Source organism: Leguminivora glycinivorella, chromosome 6, assembly GCF_023078275.1.
Source record: "Leguminivora glycinivorella isolate SPB_JAAS2020 chromosome 6, LegGlyc_1.1, whole genome shotgun sequence".
Lineage (NCBI taxonomy): Eukaryota > Metazoa > Arthropoda > Insecta > Lepidoptera > Tortricidae > Leguminivora > Leguminivora glycinivorella.
Genome location: NC_062976.1, coordinates 6,833,206 through 6,854,348, shown reverse-complemented (window position 1 = coordinate 6,854,348; position 21,143 = coordinate 6,833,206). Strand labels below are relative to the sequence as shown.

At 38.8% G+C, this 21,143-nt stretch overlaps 2 protein-coding genes across 6 annotated transcripts in view; both read right to left on the bottom strand.

The window, feature by feature from the left end:
- Positions 1 to 6,592: 6,592 nt before the first annotated feature.
- On the bottom strand, positions 6,593 to 10,828 carry LOC125227476 (F-box/LRR-repeat protein 2-like). The gene is made up of 5 exons (XM_048131801.1): positions 10,503 to 10,828; positions 9,340 to 9,467; positions 8,564 to 8,707; positions 7,458 to 7,666; positions 6,593 to 7,131 (listed from the first exon to the last, which is right to left on the bottom strand). Exons 1-5 carry the CDS (start codon positions 10,690 to 10,692, stop codon positions 7,128 to 7,130), a joined length of 675 nt encoding a protein of 224 aa, XP_047987758.1. The 5' UTR covers positions 10,693 to 10,828; the 3' UTR covers positions 6,593 to 7,127.
- Positions 10,829 to 17,483: 6,655 nt separating this feature from the next.
- LOC125226781 (stathmin-4) overlaps positions 17,484 to 21,143 on the bottom strand; it is a 64,284-nt gene continuing 60,624 nt past the window's right edge. For all 5 annotated transcript variants that reach the window (XM_048130868.1, XM_048130869.1, XM_048130866.1 and 2 more), the window contains one exon: positions 17,484 to 20,888. In XM_048130868.1, the coding sequence (XP_047986825.1) occupies positions 20,814 to 20,888 (75 nt within the window). In that variant the 3' untranslated portion in view covers positions 17,484 to 20,813. The remainder of the gene's footprint in view (positions 20,889 to 21,143) is intronic.

The window sequence follows — 21,143 nt, the reverse complement described above, 5'->3', positions numbered from 1 at the left end:
CAGCTGATAGTACGTACAAGATTTGTATAAAAATTTGCTTTTCTTATGATTCTTTAAAAAAAGTGCCAAATTACTTATATTCAGTTTTGGGATTAATTTGTTTTCAATATTGTATCACGATTGTATTTAATTTGTTTTTTATATTAGTCAACCAAATCTTGGCACTAAGGATATAATAATCTAGTGTGTCGCGTGCGTAGCGTCGGACCAAATGTATGGCAAAGCCAAAGCGGGACGCTAGATGTGAGGGCGGGGGGAGGAGGCTAAAAAGTCGCGAAATTCAAATTCTCCATGGGAATTAAACCGTCGTTTTGGCTCCTCTATGAATCCACAAACGTCATGGTTTAGGCCTGATTTAGACGGCGTGCGAACTCGCATGCGATTTTAGTTACATTGCGCGCTGTTGAGGTTACATGCAATTTTGCACAACCATCAAATACCGCAATGTAATAAAACTCGTATGCGAGTTCTCGTACCGTCTAAATGGGCCCTTAAGGAGAAGGCTCGTCTTTCATGAAGTCAATTGGCCGGTGTGTCCTACATTTTTCAAATTTGCCCCTTTTTTAGTGCCAAGATTTGAATCGACTGTATACATTTATGTTTTTTTTTTAGCATATCGAAAACACTTGTGTTTGCGGTGCTCTCTGTCATGTAGGTTAATATTAGAACAAACGTTAATTACTCATACTTATTATAAAAAACTTCAATACATTCCAAAATAATATATTTTTGAAATATGTTGTGATCGAATATATCGTAACATAACTTTGTTACAGTCACCGGCATAAGTGATGATTTCTATACCTTGTCATATTAACGTCTTCTTTGAAATGTCATATGACATTGATGTCAAACGTTTAAAAGCGACAAGGTACATAAATCGTCGCTTTTTTATGCCGGGGACTGTACAGTCGCCATCCGATGTATTGGAGCGGGCAAGGTGCTCATATATATCTGAACACGCAAACTTGAACGGAGGACGCTGGTTCGATTCCAGCTCACGGCTCAACACGCCTCTATTGTCAAGGCGATAAGGCGTGTGCAAGTGTTCCTGCGCACCCCGGCCGCTCAGATATATATATCGTATAGTGACTGTGACATAAAACTAAAGATGTGGTCTGGTATATCGTCACTACTTTTAAAAAAACTTGTATCTTCGTCTGTCAATGAAAAGAAAATTGTAGTAAGTATGTATGGAATGCATATAGACTTACTGCGTTTTAACTTTGAAGAACAGCGTGAGATACGAGATTTTTTAAAAGTAGTGACGATAGTTTGCGCTTTGATTATATTCGATGTACTTGAACTTTAGGCACTAGTCCCACTAAAAGCGACTAAGCGATGAGCTATCGGCTATAGAGGCGAACAAAAGTTAGTCACTCACGTTTAAATAAAATAAATAGACGCGATGATAGCGCGAGCGAGTAGGCTAAGTTCAGATGAACGCGCGGTTTTCTCACCGCGCGGTTTAAGATTGTAACAAAATCAATGGCGTTGTTTACATGACCGCGCGCGCCGCCGTGCACCGCGCGCAAAATCTTGTACCTCGCGGTTCAAGATCTACAGTCCAGTATCGATCGACCTGTTCAGTTGACTCGCGCGATTTGAGGCGGACAGACACAGAAAAATGGAGGACGAAATATCTTTTGTTGATATGCAATATCTTATAGCGCCATCTGTAGGTTGCAAATCCTTTTCTACGCAATCATACAAAAAATCAATCATACAAAAGTAGTTGAAAAATCAATCAACGGATGCAATGGACACCCAAAGGTAAAGTAGTTGATCCTGAAATTGTCAATCAACGTTTGAGATAGTCTTAATGAGATAGGTGCGAAAATAAAAGTCACAAACACTGTTATTTTTTATTAATGATTTTGTTAACAATCAACAATTGTATATAGCAATATATAAATAAATTACATAAATATTAGTATCTGATAAATAAAATAACACTAAACAAACCGTAAACCGTATTTATAACAAAACATAACAATGCACAGATTGAAAAACCTTATCAGTATCGACTTCGCAGTTTGAGGTATAAATACAGACCATATTACCGATGATTATTATAACTATATGTACTATACTTACACCATCAAGAGCAAATTGCCTCCTCCACGTGCATTATCACTGAATGTTCACGCTAGACTGCCGCGTGTAAGCCGCCGTCATCTGAACAGCTGAACCGCGCGGGACTGCGCGTCACCGCGCGTCCATCTGAACTTGGCCTTATAGTTCGTCGCCGAGCGATGAACTATAATTTCTCTTTTATTTATTTACACGGGAGCGACTATGTTTTGTTCGTTTCTATAGCCGATAGCTCATCGCTTACTTGCTTTCGGTGAGACTAGTGCCTTAATGCACAGTATATTCGATGCTAACTCTACAAGTTGTCTCATTGTTTCCAAGCTTTAATATAAAACTTTTTCGTTGTTTAAAATTAGCGTTTAATTTATTATAATATATGAAATATACTATATTTAGCCTGTAGTTACGTTACGCGAAAGAAACTCAATAAATATAAAATATTATTTTTATAAACAAACTAGCCTTAGTATAATTATTCCAAAGAGTTTAGTACAAAACTGAATTGTTGTTTATTTTATTATGATTTAATGTTTCGCTGTTTAGCTAGAAAAAAATAATAATGTTTTAACTGTGAGAACTTAGGGTCCCCCCACATCTAGCGTCTCGCGAGCGTAGCGTCGGGCCAACTGTATGGCAAAGCCTGACGCCGCGTCGAAGCAGCGTCTTTTTTCATACAGTTGGCCCGACGCTACGCTCGCGAGACGCTAGATGTGGGGGGACCCTTTTAGAAAACTTTGTTTAATAAGTTACTGCATATGTCAAAAGGCGGCTACATACAGAGTTGCCTCGCGGAGCAACTTGCCTGTGGAGACGTGCCTCGCCCGAGGCACTGAACCTGCTCGTGTTTGGCCAGAGGCACAGCAGACGACGTATTATGCTCCCAATTTTATCACTTATCTAGGTGGATAAAGTATACGTCACGCTTTGGCAGTGTGAGAGTGACAGTTGTCTTATCCACCTGGATAAGTGATAAAATTGGAAGCATATTACGCCGGCAGGTTGACGGTCGCGACAGTACTCTAGACTGCCCGTACTTTTCTACATATATTAATTAGAGTAGGATGGGTAGCCTATCTTGTGAGTAGGCCCGCTTTTTGTTATGTTTATGAAATATGAAGTATTTTTGTTTCATTTTTATAGATGAACTAAAAGCTTAACAAATTGGATTCATACGGTTGTCCTAGCAAACATAAGTGGTAAACATTTTCATGCAATCAGTATCACTCCTACTGAACATCAGGTGTTGTTATGTATCTAGTTATGTATAAATTGTTAAATGATCACTATTACTATGTACCTTTCAGTACCATATCAACATAAATTTACATTTCTTCGTGTGTCTGAAGTATTTAAATTAAATAATTGTAACTACATATAATATTAAATATTTAATAAAAGTTCTCAGCAAATTAGAAAAGATTTTCATTATCATTCCGTCTCATCATCATCAGATTTAGTTAATTTAAAAAAAATTGTGACCTTTTATCGTCGATCAAGGTTCGCGTTAGTGCGTTTTTATATTATCCGATCCGATATCGGAAGTAGGAAGGATTTCAAAGGAAAAAATCAAAGATGGCGGCGTAAATATATGGGATATCGGTCCGACATCGGGTCGGATAATGTGAAAACGCACTTAGGCCCTCCTCAAGGTGCAAGTGGCGCCCTCTGAGAAAAGTTTGCGTTAGGGTTACGTCCCTTAAATGCGTGACCTTGACAAAGATTTTTTCAAATTTGAATTTTGACGTGATGTCAATAGTTAAAAATATATGATGCATATATACATCACTATGTATTTAAGGTTTAACCCTTTCTGCATACAAAACAAAGCAGAGTTTAAATTTCAACAAATATTTTTAATTCATGCTGTAAAGGGATAAAAATATAAGTAATTGCAGTTTTAACTATTTTTGATCACAAAAACAGCGATTTCCTTTAATATTTTTTAATAAAATGTGGTAATTCGTGTTTTTTGATTGTAAACAAAATGGCAGACTGCAGTCCTGGGTGGCTAGCCGAATGGCACAATCGCTCACGAAACGCTCACGAAACGAAGCGCTAGTAGATATCTATCTCTATCGCGCTTGCGTATTGGCGTGACAGAGCCAGCGGCGTATCGCTTTCGTTTGGCGTCGGAGAAATGCCATTCGGCTACGGGGCCTGGCAGGCAAGCATGGTCGCGCGATAAATATATACATAAGGTCGTCCCTTTCGCACCATTTTTTAAGTGCGATAGGGACGGCCAGATGTTTTATTATCGCTTATCGCGCGACCATGATATCGGTTCTGGACCATTTTGTATTTTTAAATAAGCACCAGTTAAATACCAATAGAGAACAATAAAAAACAGAATTTTTAAAAATATGTATATTATACATATTTAAAAAACAGAATTTTTAAAAATATGTATATTATACATATTTTTAAAAATTCTATTTTATTTTTATTGTTTTTTATTGTCTATTGGTATTTAACTGGTGCTTGTATATACTTATAATATAAGATTCATAATTTATGGCCATAATTAAAAACGTAGTTTATTAAAATATCATACAAGGTATAAATTCAATCTTATTTTCTTATTCTTTTAATATACCTTTTAGGTATGTACTAGTATACCTACCTAAAATTATCATAAACAAATACGACAATCAAAGCCTGCATATCAAAGAGGATCAAGTATTATAGAGAGTAAAATGTGTAACACACACACAGTGCATTATACTGCCATCTCTCGACACAGGCTTAAAACTTTTGTACCTCAGTTTTGACAAATTGGCACATAGCATGATATTATGTGTTAAAATGTCAATATTAATATTAGCGCCATCTAGCCGAGCGTACCCCAAAGGTGTAAGTGCGTTTTCACATTAACCGATCCGATATCGGATGTCGGAAGGAGGCCTGTAATGTATGGGAAATCGGTCCGACATCCGATATCGGATCGGATAATGTGAAAACGCACTTACGTCATCTAGGCCACCGTACCTTTTTCTGTATAGTACTGAGGTACGTTTTTTTCTTAGAATCTATCTGTTTATACAGAGTTATATATGTCTTTGCTATATATGTAATATAGGTGAACAACTTATGAAAGTCACTTGTGGTATGTGTGAGTGACGTGTTCGAATAGAGAACACATTTAAAATTAGTAACACAAACAAAATAAACACCTATTCGAACACGTCACTCACACATATTACAACAGGTGACTTTCTTAAGTTTTTCACCTATAACAATATTTATTGGTTAACCAACCAAACACAAAACCAAGTGGATCTGTCACAGCGACCTGCACGGGTAGATTTTGTTTACATCTATTTAAATAGTAGTTTCTCCGGCTAAACTGTTTACTCAACATCCATTTCACTTCAAAAATTGGCATATTCTTGGCGTCAGTCTAACATTTTTTTTTTTTTTAAATTTGAGTTGGCAACACTGAGCGTTAAATCACAAATTATTAATAAGTTACAAACGTAACAGATCCTTCACTTGCCCGCAAAACGACGAATATATACCTACGCTTTATTTAGCTTAGATTCTGAATAGGATTCCTATTGAATATGGATTAATAACATAATTCTTGATCCGTGCTCTCGCCGCCGGCGCCGGTGTCTGGGGACGTCCATCGCTGCGCCCACCCTCCTCGAAGCCACAGGCTCGAGTGAGAGCAGGCACTAATACTAACTGAAGCGGCACTCGTCATTCTTCAATCCCAACAACAATTGTTGCATGCCTATTACAAAGTATGATGAAACAATGTTCTAAATAGTTCCAGGAAAATACTCCCGAACCCGATGTCCAAATATTATGACATTAAGACCTCTATTTGACAGCTAGAAATGACAGTTTGTTTTTTTTTTACAAATGTCATCCACAGATGTATTAATACTTATTCAGCTGTCATCAAACTATAATTTCATGTACGATTAAGTTCCTAACAAACTACCGGACCGTACCAAGGTCGTCCCATAAGTGAGAGAGAGAAAGAGATATATTTTTCTATAATCAGATTCTGCAGACATATGTCGATCTATGGAATTTCCAGTCACATCACAGATGTGTATTTTAGTTTTATTTTCCTTTTCAGAGACCATATTCTCAAATCCGCAACGCAGGCTAATTTCGAATTACCTCTCATATACATATCGACACTTCTTACTTTTGTATTTGAAAAGTTTTTCTTTGTTTGTGCACTTGTCATTTGCACAAAATTTGCTTATTCAAACCAAATGCCGACCAAGTTGAGGCTACTAAGGCTCCCCACAGACAGTCTTAAAAATTCATAATCTTAAAAAAAACTTGTATGCAATCTGACAGTTCAAATATGTCAGTGTCTTGTCAGTGTCAGTTTGAACTGTCAGATTGCATACAAGTTTTTTTTAAGATTATGAAAATTAAGACTCGTCTGTGGGGAGGCTTAATGACCCCTATCTTTACACAGTAGGCATTTTCTATATCTCTTACAAGGCTTACAATTTGTCAAAATAAAACAAAATTATTGAAATTACTTATAACAATTTAATGGCACAGTAGAAATAACAAGGTTATTTCACAATAGACAAATAATGGAACAACATAGAAAAATTCAAATCACTTATAGACCTTATAGTAGTTATAGTCTTACATCACAATTCACTTACGAAACATCTTACTTATATCACGTAGGTATCAGACCCTATCATTTTGACCGCTCTCTTAAGGGCTAATCTAATCTAACCTAACCTAACCTAGGGGCTAAGGGCATTTCCTCGGCGAACTCGCATGCGATTTTAGTTACATCGTCAACTGCTGAGGTGACAATGTTTTTGTTCGGATGGTCAAACAAATCTTGGCAATAAAAAAGGTGACAAATAAAAATGTAGGGCTCACTAGCCAATTTTCTTCAAAGGACGAATTCCAAATCTTGACGTTGGCCGAGTCATCCACGAGCCACTATATTTAAAAAAAAAATTGGAAATGTTGGGCGAAGGTTTATCGTTCTACAGAAATTATAATTAACAAAATTCGGTTGACCGTCTTTATGTACTCTCACACTACCTCAGACGAAGGATACTATAGACTTGACATAAGCGTACACCCGTAAGGGACAGATATAGAATAATGGAGCGAATTTAAGAAGTACTTTAAAAATGGCTGACAGTTTACCATAAACAACCTACGTAATTTGGGCGGATAATAGGCTTGACAAGTCACGTACTTATTTGTTTGCCACAAACTCGTTTGTGGCACTAAACTATACAAAGACAAAAAATAGCATTTTGCTCTCTGTCACTCTTATTATAATTTGTATGGACCATCTCGTTCGGTAGTGGTATTATTATTTGGCTGTCTAGTCTATAGTATCCTTTGTTTAAGCACACTACTCATACCGCATAAATGGGCCCGGATAAATATAATCATAATCATCATCATACTCATAGTCAGAGTAATCGAAGTAATTGTAGTCTGAGGACGATTCTTCAGACTGCTCGTCGTCATATTCATCCATCGTTTTCTCGAGGACTATTATCAGGTCTTCGTACTTCGCTTTCAATTCTTCGTATTGCGCGTTACGCTCCAATCCACGGTCTTCCTGCAAGGAAAAAGTCCTTCAATTTCTGTCAAGCATCTTGTATGAGTTTTGAAAAAGGGATATTGAGGCTAGCTTTCATATAAATTCCCTTACTTTTGAAGCACCTAATGTTTTTGGTTAAAATTAGTTTGATGCTAATAAAAATCTTGTTAGAGGTCACCAAATCAGCCTAGGTTAAGGCATTAGAAACGCTACCTACGTCGGAAGCAAAATGTTCTTTATTCTTTATTACGAAATATTATACAATTTCACATTGTCCTAGAGCATTTGGGTTAGCGTAGATCAGAACGAGTCAAGTATCAAGTAAACCCAAATTAAAAAAAGGTGATACTAACATGTATACTAACATATATGATGTTACTAAGTAGTAGGTGTCACTAACTAGTCGCAGAAGTAACTCACTAACTACGTGTCACTAACTAGTAAGCTAGTAATTAGTTCTGGAGACCTGAGTTATATTCTAGTTCTTAACTTTTTTTTGTTATGATATTTTTATGCAATAAAGTTTTTTTTTAATCTATCAGATAATAAATACTGGTCAGAGAGGTTAGTATAACTCTAGACAAGTCATAGCTTAATGGCGCGCCGGCAGCGCACAAGCACATCTCGGACACTGGCGATCAAATATATGAAAGAGGCGCGTTCCCAGCACACAGTCTAAGCTCGTGAGGTGAACGCGTAATATGCTTGTATGAGTGAAATATGACAGGTCGACTGTTCGCGTTTTTGACAGGCGGTAACTGTGAGGTAACCGAGAGGGGGTGGGCGGCACTTTCAGCGGGGAGCGGGAGTGGCCATACTGTACGATAGTACTCTTTATTATACTGTGGCACAAGTCAGCTTCACCGCGCCGCCGTGGGCTCATAGGTGCTTGAAGTGTGGTAGGATAATACTCACCAGTCGCAGATAATACTCGTCGGAGAGGTTGGTGTAGCTGAGGTCGAGGCGCAGCGGCCGGCCCGGGCTGGCCGCGCGCCGCGCCGCCGCCGCGCGCGCCGGCAGCGCGCAAGTCAGCGCCTCCGCGCCGCCGATCGTTAACGACTGTAAATATATACTAATTCTTAGGCCGATAGTATCATATGTTTATCATAGAAATATGATCATGGGTCTGTATGCCTCCCTTTTTCTCCTATAGATGTTTCTCCTTCGTTTATTAATCGACTTCGAAAAAGGTTCTCAATTCGTCGGGATCTTTGTTTTTTTTTAACGGTGTATAGACGTGTAAAGCTATTTCAGTCAGTCTCAGTGAAATAAGTACTGATATGCTACTAGATTTACAAATTAGAATATACGAATTCTCTAAAAAGCTAAACAAAATCCCAGGTCCTTTCAAATTTAGTTTAAAAACTTTCTTAGCAATAAGTGCTTCTATAGTGTATAAAACGTTTTTAACAAAAAACATGAAAATGATAAACTGTTTGATGATTCTACAAAAAACATACAACTGCGAAACCCGCTCACAAATTATCACGTCACGGCAATCGGTTCAGGACTGTCAGACTTCGGAGCAATTTCACGAATCACGTGAGTAGTGTAGGTAACTGGAGCCGGGGACGGCCTTTAACTAACCCCACAATCGGCGTCGCGCGCGGTGAACAGCTGGTTGAGCTTCAGAACTGCGAACATGCCCTAATATAATCGACTACGGCTAAAGGGTTGATGAGTGAAGGTACCTGGAGCCGTGGGCAGCCTTTGATTAACTCCACGATATTGTCGTCGCTCGCGCTGAACAGCTGGTCGAGCTTCAGCGAGGTCAGGCGGGAGCCCGCTTGCCGCCAGATCACGTCGATGCCAGTCAGGGCTACGAACATTTAATATAGTTTTCACACATTTTATATACTTTTCTCTAGTCTTATACCAGCTGCCCGGTAATTAATGGACAACCTTTTAATAATAGTTCTTAATAGTAACTCTTATGATCCATGTAATGTATGTGGGTAAATTTAGGTTTCTACAATAGATTTCACACAACAATGTGCGAAATCTACCCTAGAATTCGCACATTGTTTATCGATGGACACGTTTCTGTGATCTCCTCATATCTTGGATTCCCTAGACCCTCGGCAGAAACTCTTCAATTCACTCTGGCTGCGCACGGTTCATCATCATCCTCCTTGCGTTATCCCGGCATTTGCCACAGCTCATGGGAGCCTGGGGTCCGCTTTGGCAACTAACCCCAAGATTTGGCGAAGGTACTAGTTTTACGAAAGCGACTGCCATCTGACCTTCCAACCCGAAGGGTAAACTAGACTTTATTGGAATTAGTCCGGTTTCCTCACGATGTTTTCCTTCACCGAAAAGCGACAGGCAAATATCAAATGACATTTCGCACATAAATTCCGAAAAACTCATTGGTGCGAGCCGGGGTTCGAACCCGCGACCTCCGGAACGAAAGTCGCACGTACTTACCGCTAGGCTACCAGCGTTTCCGCTAGGCTACCAGCGCTTCCGCTAGGCTACCAGCGCTTATGCGCACGGTTATTATACATTATAGGTATATAAACTTTCCTATTGAATTACTCTCTATCTACTAAAAATATCCGCACCAAAATCCGTTCCGGAGTTTTAAAGATCTAACCATAAAAACGGACAGACAGACAGCGGGAACCGACTTTGTTTAATACTACAATATATAGAGACTAGCTTTTACTCGCGGCTTCGCTCGCGTTAGAAAGAGACGAAAAGTAGCCCATGTCACTCTCCATCCCTTCAACTATCTCCACTTAAAAAATCACGTCAATTCGTCGCTCCGTTTTGCCGTGAAAGACGGACAAACAAACAGACACACACACTTTCCCATTTATAATATTAAGTATGGATTAAAATGTACACTTACATTCACAATTTAACAGCTCCAAGCTGCGCAGTTCCTGACAGCGCTTCGTTATGAGCTCCACGTGGCGCTGTTCCAGCTGGTACGTGGTACTCAGGTGCCTCAGCCGGGGCACGCGACTCAGGTGCTCCGGCACGTCACCACAAATACTCGTATTTACCCCAATCAGTTCAACATGTTCCAATTTGGGCATTTTGGCTCAACAGTGATGGCATCATGCTATCCAAAACGATACGATCAATGATTGTATGCGAGCCCCTAGGCCTAAATGATTCACTGTATTCGACAACCAGTGATTTTAAATCGGATACGTTCAAAGTATCAAAACAAGTACCCAATATATCACTGCAATCGCAGATTTTTAGTTTCTCTAGAGCTTTATCTGCTATGAATTCGCTTACACAGTTGTCTGCCATCTGTAAAAAAGTAGGATTGTTTTTAGTATTATAAAGTAAAGAAAACTCAATATTTAAGCTGAATCCACACCTGCAAGTTATTGCTGCAAGTTTTGAGACACAACTATGGCAAATATCTGCAACTCTTTCTTGTACCTTTGTTTTAAAAATTGAAGCATTAACTTGCAGATTTAAACTCAGCTTTAGAAGTATTAGGAGGAACATCTTCAAAATTATAATACCAAGATATACTCTGGATTTTCATGGAAAGTTTTCGATCAAAGTCAGAGGTTGTTCTTTTTTACCGTATAGCATTAGCTGTCATGTCAATCAAGCCTAAATATTCAGGCCGCACTCAGGGCACACTGGCTATTAGGACTTAGCAGGAACATCTTCAAAATTATAATACCAAGAATAATAATATAATAATTTTCATGGAAAGTTTTCGATCAAAGTCAAAAGTTGTTCTTTTTTGCCATTTAGCATTAGCTACCATGTCAATCAAGCCTAAATATTCAGGCCACATTCAGGCCACACTGACCGCACGCTTCGCGAGGCGGTGCCTCGCCCGAGCAAATTTCCTCGGCAAGATAAGGGCCCTCGGGCAGCTGTTCAAAATAGTTCTGCACATGTTTATTCTGCTAAGGTCACTGTTGCCACCTAGTATCAAGTACTGGTACTGATAATTCACGCTATTTGACGCGTGATTATCGCTAGATGTCACTTAACTATGCCTATACAAATAACCCGCATTTACTGATGTATGGAGTTACAACTCTTCCCTTACTTATTCCTCTATGATTCTGACCGAGGGCGTCATCTTGCCGAGCCAATTTGGATGCATGAGCACGGACGTTTTCCTCTTGAAGCACTGCCTTGTCGAGGAGTGCGGCCAGTGTGGACCTGGCTAATGATGTGGTAACATTTGGTGTCCAGCTCAAAACAACTTTAGTTTGTACTTGTTGTTGTTGTTGTAGTCCTAAGGCACCCCAGAGGTGCAAAGGGCCTTCACAAGCTCGCGCCACGCCTTTCTATCTTCAGCGACCCTCGTGGCCTCGCTCCAGCTCAGCGCATAATGCGAGCATTGCTTTCGACTGGAAACCGCAGAATGCAAGCCGTGGCCCCGGGCGCCCTGTTCACTCATGGAAGCGGTCCGTCGAAAATGAGCTACGAGCGGCTGGTCTGAGTTTGTACTTACATCACATAAATTGAAAGACACCTCACGCACGAACTTGAAGTTGTCATTTAAATTGTATGGAAGCAGTTGTCCCAGTACACAATCCAGACGAGATAACTGCAATAATTTAATTAATTATAAATGAATCTGATTAAATAGACACTTTGAGAGGAAGAGAAACTCTCATACAATTAGTAGTTATAGAAACAAGTTGATGAAACAAAGAGTTGAAGTTGTTGTTGGAAAAATAGTAATTTAAAATAAACTTAACCTAACCACAAGAGTTAAAATTTTGAAAAAACCCCCGACATAATGGACTGATTTTCATAAAACATGACCGTTCATCCGGTCGGGAGCTACGATGCCAAAGACAGACAGACAGACACGTCAAACTTTTTTGCCCCGTTTTTTTGCGTCGGGGGTTAAAAAATAAGCAAAAATTGTATTGATGTATATGAAATCTAAAAATCTTCAGTAAATAAAGGCTATTTTTATTAATTTTATTTTTTATTATAAATACCTGAAGGATGTCTAAGTTGGGGCAATTTTTTTTCACCATTGCCAGATGCACCAAATTGCTGCAATAAATGGATGTAACTGATGGGCCCAGTTTTTTGGTCCATTTTTTGAAGGATTTATAACCAGACGGCTTTAAACTACAGGTATTATGGTTTATTGTTTTTTTCTCATCTTCCTCAATGATAATTCGGACACCTGTAATAGACAACATTACACATGGTTTAAATAGGTTTAACCAGTACTGATCTTCTTCTCTTCTTAGGTTTTACCACAGTGACCAGTAAATGTTTGCTCTAGAGTAATTTTTGAGCAGCAAAACTGATTTACAGATATTATAAATAAAGAAGTGATGAATGAGTGCCAAGAATATTTTTAAACATTTGAATAAAGAGTTAAGTATAGAGTTAAAAATAATGTCTCGACATCCACCTGTACTAAAAAAACCGGTGACGTACCTACCTTGCTACAAAAACCAACAATTCCTCACCTTGCAAGTACGTCAGCAGCACCACCTGCCACCGGCGGCTGGCGCGCTCTGTCCGTATGAGGTCCTGCGCGGGCACATACTGCAGCACGGCGCGCCAGCAGTCCTCGTTCAGGTAATCCAGTATTGTACGTTCATTGTTTATGTCTTCTGCCGCTAACATCTACAATTTAAATTCGTTTCTTTGTATACCTGGTTAAAAACCCAACACTTTAGTCATCATTTCGCTAGAAAATAACGGTAATGACTTACTTTACTCACTGTTAGAAATTTACTTTGTGTTAACTCAGCATCAACAAGTATTTCCGGATAGGGGGCGAAGGGTGATGTCTTCATCAATGATACAGCGGATGTTCATGAGATGTATAATAAGGTTTTCAGGTTACAACAATGGTTTAACTTAATTTTCTAATTAAAAGATAGAGCGGCGTGTGCGCTCGTTACTGTGCGAGACAAGAAGAAGGGCGTGTCGGGGGTGGTGTTGCCAGACTAGAATTTACAGACACAAAAAACAACTTGCGTCGCTCAACCTGTCGTCGTCATCACGTCGGGGTCACCAATTTCCGGATAGGGGGCGAAGGGTGATGTCTTCATCAATGATACAGCGGATGTTCATGAGATGTATAATAAGGTTTTCAGGTTACAACAATGGTTTAACTTAATTTTCTAATTAAAAGATAGAGCGGCGTGTGCGCTCGTTACTGTGCGAGACAAGAAGAAGGGCGTGTCGGGGGTGGTGTTGCCCACAAACTACTAAGAAGATACTAGTACTGGTGTTGCCAGACTAGAATTTACTCGGCCGTTTAAGGCACACATTTACACGCCACAAGTATATATATATAACAAGTAGAATAATGATCATGTTTGGGTCAATTCAAATTGTTTAGGTTAGTTGATTGTCAAAATGACATTAGCTGCATGGTCTTGTAAAAAATTGGTTGTCTGTAAAGTCGGTTTACGGACGGTAGTTTAACGTGATAACGTCAAACATTACAGTAGTATAGACAGGGGCGGTCAGAGTATAGCAAAAGGGGCCCGATTCTGGGACTTTTTTCACGTTTTTTTGTTCTTATTTGAAAGAATGCATTAAAATAAGCATCTTTTATAAATTAAAGTTTTTTTTAAAACCTACTAATTTAGGAGTTAGAGTGGTGCAAAGTTGCAAAATTTTCCCGTAGCATTACTAAGGCACCAGAGACAGAAAGCGATATCGACGGAGCCCCGCTTATTACAGAAACTGCACAGAATAGGAGCCTTCGGCCGTTTGAAGATACCTAACGAACCTAACCTATACCTATATAAAAGTCGTCATTTTGTATCCTAGACCGTTTGCGAGACACGCGTTAATTTTATTAAAGTGCTAGTGCCATTTACTAATCTTAGAACCCTAATATCTCAGTAAATATTATATTAATGGAAAAGAAAAAGTTTATATAACAAAACATCCAATAGATGGCGCTTTCGCTCTCTTGGGGAACGGGACAATGACGTCATCTTTTTCGTGCATGCTGCCCGTAGTAACGAGTTATTCGACGTTATCACGTCAAAAATATTTGAATATCATACTTAGGCTCCCCACAGACAGTCTTAAAAATTCATAATCTTAAAAAAAACTTGTATGCAATCTGACAGTTCAGATCTGTCAGTGTCTTGTCAGTGTCAGTTTGAACTGTCAGATTCTTAAACAAAGGATACTATAGACTAGACAGCCAAATAATAATACCACTACAGAACGAGATGGTCACATACAAATTATAATAAGAGTGACAGAGAGCAAAATGTTATTTTTTGTCTTTGTCATAGTTTCACTTTTCCGCCGCTGCCACAAACGAGTTTGTGGCAAACAATAAGGACGTGACTTGTCAAGCTTATTATCCGCCCAAATTACGTAGGTTGTGTATGGTAAACTGTCAGCCATTTTTAAAGTGATTCCAAGGGCGGCTCACTCCGCGATTCTATCACCGCGCTACAAGTACATCCTGGCGGCCGCGAGTTCGCGGCCTACTCAGGGGTGGCGCGCGTTCTCACAGAATAAATGTTCGCACTTTATATTGTTACTTTACGTCGCGAGGTTTTTGTAAGCGATGTCCGCGTGTGGAATGCTAATAATATTTAGTTCAATAGACATATTGAATAAAATAAATACCATTGGACATTCTTACAGAGATCTACTACTGATTAAGTCCCACGGAAAAGTTCAATAAGGCTTGTGATGTTGGAACTTGAACAAAAATATATAAATACAGCAATATATACCTAGAAAGTACCCAAGACTTGAATATAATAGTATAACATTTTATGTGAGTAATTAATTTGTTTGAATCCATTGGTAACCCTATCACCGGACGCCGTGCACGTGCGGCTCGTTTCTTTGTAAGAATTTTGTAGGTATTTAACAAGGCGGCATTTCGTGAACATCAAAGCAGTGGGCCTTCTGTACTTGTACTATTATATATTCTGTGGTGATTCTTAAATTCGCTCCATTATTCTATATCTGTCCCTTACGGGTGTACCCTTGTGTCAAATCTATAGTATCCTTCATCTGAGGTCAGATTGGCTTCCCACAGACAGTCTTAAAAATTCATAATCTTAAAAAAAACTTGTATGCAATCTGACAGTTCAAATCTGTCAGTGTCTTGTCAGTGTCAGTTTGAACTGTCAGATTGCATACAAGTTTTTTTTAAGATTATGAATTTTTAAGACTGTCTGTGGGAAGCCATTGCATACAAGTTTTTTTCAAGATTATGAATTTTTAAGACTGTCTGTGGGGAGCCTTAAGCTAGGAACACACTACGCGGACGTCCGTCGTAAATCGACCGCGGACGGGAATCTGGACAATGGAAATACACATAACCGTGCAAACTATCGGTCGACGGACGCGGACGTGGCCTTGAGCGCACGGACGTCCGATCGAAATCTGGCTCTCTGGGTGTTTTGTTCCGTGCACACTGATAGGTCGCGGTCGCGGTCGTTTTACGACGGACGGACGTCCGCGTAGTATGTTCCTAGCTTTACTGTCAATGGTTTGTAAAGGTGCGTGCACACGGTGCACACGTATAAACGGTCAACCAAATCTTGGCATTAAAAAACCGGCCAAGAGCGTGTCGGGCCACGCTCAGTGTAGGGTTCCGTAGTTTTCCGTATTTTTCTCAAAAACTACTAAACCTATCAAGTTCAAAACAATTTTCCTAGAAAGTATTTATAAAGTTCTACTTTTGTGATTTTTTTCATATTTTTTAAACATATGGTTCAAAAGTTAGAGGGGGGGGGACGCACTTTTTTTTCCTTTAGGAGCGATTATTTCCGAAAATATTAATATTATCAAAAAACAATCTTAGCAAACCCGTATTCATTTTTTAATACCTATCCAACAATATATCACACGTTGGGGTTGGAATGAAAAAAAATATCAGCCCCCACTTTACATGTAGGGGGGGTACCCTAATAAAACATTTTTTTCCATTTTTTATTTTTGCACTTTGTTGGCGTGATTGATATACATATTGGTACCAAATTTCAGCTTTCTAGTGCTAACGGTTACTGAGATTATCCGCGGACGGACGGACGGACGGACGGACGGACGGACGGACGGACAGACAGACATGGCGAAACTATAAGGGTTCCTAGTTGACTACGGAACCCTAAAAAAGGCGCGATATTCAAAGTTTCTGTGGGAATTAAACGTTTGTCCCCTACATTTTCAATAAATTTTTAAGTGTTATGGATCTTGATCGTCGGTGATTCCGCCCAAATTCCGCCAACGTCATGGTTGAGGAAGGCACGCATTTTATGAAGACAATTGGCTGCTGAGCGCATCATTTTTCAAATTGCCGCCTTTTTTTAGTACCAACATTCGGTTAACCGTCTGTAACGGTAAAGGTAAAGGGTAATCGCAAGAGATTTGTAAAACTGGGCACAACGGAACGCGGTCCCATATCGCGGTCCCTTTGCGCGGTCCGGTCCGAGGCAAGTCTGAGGTCTCTGTTTGATCAGTGGAAGATGGTCTGCCTGGTTTGCCAGAGAAAACCACTCATTATCGTAAGATGTGCAAATGCAAGAAGGCAGATGTGGCAAAATTACATTATTATGCCTCGTCCATTATACACGGTGAAATAAAAAGGACCATTCAAACTTTACATAGTAACTTTTGAGAACATACTAAACAACTTTTATTATGGGACCAATGCTGAAATCACGAAAAAAAAATTGGCTGTTTCAAACATTTCTACTGTTATGATGCCGCTCATTTCTATGGAACAGACAAATTGCATAATTAGCTCAAAGGTCACTATGCAAAGTTTGATCGGTCCTTTTTATTTCACCCTGTATTGGCTTCAACAATAAAGTACGAATTGCGCCTAATGCTAAAAAAAACTAAAAAGGTAGTTATATTTTTAATAAAACACAAATTAATTAATATTTATGACTTTATTCAATACGACAATGAAACTACTAAAAGTACTTCAACTGCTCACGAACCGAAGCACATCAAGACATAAAAATATAAAATAACTAAACATACGGTACTAGACCGACAAGCTTCTCGCATACATGATTCCCGATCGTGAGAAAAAGGCGTCACAATACCCAAGGCGATTGGTCAGGTTACACAAGCTAGTAGGTACTTACACCAGAGCCGATTATTAGGTCAACATTATAACATTGTCTTGTAGTTTGGACATAATATAGTTTGTCAAACCATTACGCTAGTAGAAAAAGTACGAAAAATTCAAAAATGTAAGCGAAAAGATTTCGTTGCAAATTTTGAATTTTCCGCAATTTTGTTCTAACAAACTGGCTTGACAGACTGTATTTATTTATTTTATAGTTAAAACAAATCAAACCGTGTCATCAAAAACAAGACAAATAAAATAATTTTGACCCAATTAAAACAGAATGCTAATTCACAATTTCCGTTCCTCAAAACTAACCATTTCACAATAGATTTAACACTGTCAGTCCCTAGGACCACAGCGGTATCAACTGAACTTTTTTTTTAAATTGAGAGAGAACTTTTCTCCAAGGAACGTTAAATCTTGACATTAGCATTCTTCATCCGGTCTCTGCTTACACTAGTCCTTATTAGGACACCGAGCGAAGCCTCCGCGGCAAGCGATACCGACTCTTACTTATATACAATTATTATCCTTCCACTGACCCTAACTGAATCGCGAAAACATACTATAAAATACAGGATCCTCTCCGTAACTTAAAACAGATCAATAAACTAATATACATGCGGGAAAATAAGAATTTATAGCAATTTGCACTGATGTTTAGAAATTACTACACGAATGTTGCACCCAAAAGCTGCCGTAGGTTATAAAAACCGTTTTCTATAAATCAAAACGCATCTTTTTTTGTCATGAACTATAAAATGCACTTCAAATCCAAAGCCCGCATGTCTAAAAGTTTACACTTCTGCGCTTAAAAGTATCGATATAATTTGTGCCTAACCGAAGTCGATACACATATCACTAGAGCGAAACATCACAGAAGCCGTGCCCGACTCAGCCCCACTACCTTTAAAAAAATATAAAACGCTATGAAAGGCAGTTTTTACATTCTATTGATATCAGAGAGCCGATTATGAAATAGTGAGGCACTTCTATTTTTATTGTTTCTTTGAGATCGAGTGAGCTCTGTCCAACGCTGGCGAGTCGGCCGTAGATATCATAATATTTGTTAGCACATTTCAAATACTGAATTAACCTCTAGCGCGAGCCATTATACAAGGAAAATTGTCAAACCCCAAGAGGTTTTTAATTTGTGTCATTATATTGATTTGGTCCTCAAAACGAGAGATCGATTGGATTGCACAAATTGGGACTTGATTGGGTTCATTAGAAAACGTATGTGCACCCTAGTCGCCGAGAGGGCGCCACTGTTACAGACTTGTAATTTTATTGTTAATTTTTTTTGCAAATACAACAAATTAGTTACTACACATATTTCCTAGTAAATTTGTAGCTGGGTTTACTCAACTACAATATTATGATATCTGCCAAAGAAAAAATTTGAATATATACAAACATATCCGGATATATTCAAATAGGCTTTAGAGCCGACACAACCAGCCACACACCCACGACCAACAATCTTATATTTCTGAACATTGCAGACCAAAAACTTGAAATTCAAAACTGTATTTTGATATTATCTGCCTTTATATCCATTTAGATTGTCTTAAAAGAGAATCGTTAATGATATATTAGTGTTATAATGTAAAATATGTAAGTTTTGGTTGCTATGTCCAGTGTGAATAATATCCTAACATTTAACGTCATATAATACATGTGACAAACTCTTGAATTATCATGTATTTTAAACAACGTTGTTCTGATATTACTAACATCTACAGAACATGCCACTGGTAATTTAACACATGTCATAATTCCATCTTAATAATGGAGAAAAAAATAACTAAATCACGTCTAAATAGGTAACCAGTGACATGTCCCATCAGATCGTTGATCCATACAATCATTTTCGGTCCGATAATACACACAGTCGGTAGCAATGGCGAATTATCGATACGAATGTGGAAACTTAAATTACATTAACTTTATTATACGTTCCTAAAAATACTGCCGCGTATGATAAACATTTAAAATAATGATATAAGTCTATAACTATGGGGATTTTCCCGAACGCCCGCTCAAAATTCTTTAAAACTTGAATGAACTTTTTAAAAATTATTTTTGCATGATTTCCTTTCGATTTCAGCTTTAGATGAAGGTTCACGTATAAAACCGGGTAGGAGTAATTGAGATCACGATATGAGGCCTCAGCAAAATTGCCATGATGAAATGAAATAGTTATAAATTAAAATGTTTGATTGAAGCGTGACCATGAGCGTAAGCGGGACGCACCAGTTCTAACACCATGACTCGACGCAGTAGTTCCACATATCAACTTATTTTCAACATGGAAGCAGTAATCATGTTCATGCATTAGGAGAGCTGCCATGTTACCGATAAGTTGATCTAACAGGATCACTACGACAGCCCAAACTAAACCACAAACAATTTGATTTTCAAGGAAACCGGACAAGATCATGTCGCACAATATAAGTAATGTGATGTAAAAATCTATGTGCAGCTACTTTTTCAAGACATGACACGTTGTCCAGAATTATTTAAATACTTCAAGTTAGATGTAACCTTAGCCCATTATGTATTACTTTGGAATCCTTCATCGTTGTTTGTGACAACACATTAAAATTATGTAACCAATTTTAATATGCACCGCCACATTTTACGATTAAAAAGCCTCTAATACACTTAAATAATATTTAATGGACTAGAGTTGGCTAGGTATCCTATTCAAATGACTGTGAATACACGTTTTGCAATAAGTAGTTGTGTATACTGTTAATAATTCTATCTATTTCTATTAAATACTGGATGTATAAGGGCCAGTTGCACTAACCATAGTCCAATGTCTCAATAGTGAATTATTCTCATACAAACAACCCTTAAGGTCGGTTGCACCACACCGTCTGTCACCGCATTTAAAATTCGCAATTCATTTTGTATGGGAATGTTCTTGAGACTACTGTTGCGTGACCTCGATGTGCCTGTTAACTGTGGTTGATGCAACTGGCCCTTGGTGTTGTTGTTTTGTTTCAAACGTGATTAGTAGATTCTTGACTAACATCTCATTTAGATATGACCGTATGTGGTTGATGTTTGAATGTGGAACGTGTGGGCGGTGCGAGTCGGTGCGTGTGTGTGTGTCTAGCCGCAAGATGGCGCCGGCTCGCTCTCGGCGCGGGCGCTCTTGTTCTGCCGCACCAGCTCCGCGCGCCGCTCCTGAAACGTAACACGAATATTTGCACTTGAGTCCACTTGGGGGATAATACTTAATAGGATTGACCGGAGCACATATTTTACAGACGGTGGCTATCTTGTCTACAATACAAATAACTATAGGTGGACTAGCTTTTGCCCGCGGCTTCGCTCGCGTTAGAAAGAGACAAAAAGTAGCCTATGTCACTCTCCGTCCCTTCAACTATATCCACTTAAAAAAATCACGTCAATTCGTAGCTCCGTTTTGCCGTGAAAGGC

Excerpts from the sequence above, each read along its gene's own strand:
- LOC125227476 (XM_048131801.1), bottom strand. The coding sequence starts at position 10,692 with ATGCCCAAATTGGAACATGTTGAACTGATTGGGGTAAATACGAGTATT. Across the intron at positions 9,468-10,502 it reads GGAGCTGTTAAATTGTGAAT|CCCTGACTGGCATCGACGTG; the intron begins GTAAGTGTACAT and ends AAATGTTCGTAG. Across the intron at positions 8,708-9,339 it reads AAGGCTGCCCACGGCTCCAG|TCGTTAACGATCGGCGGCGC; the intron begins GTACCTTCACTC and ends ATATATTTACAG.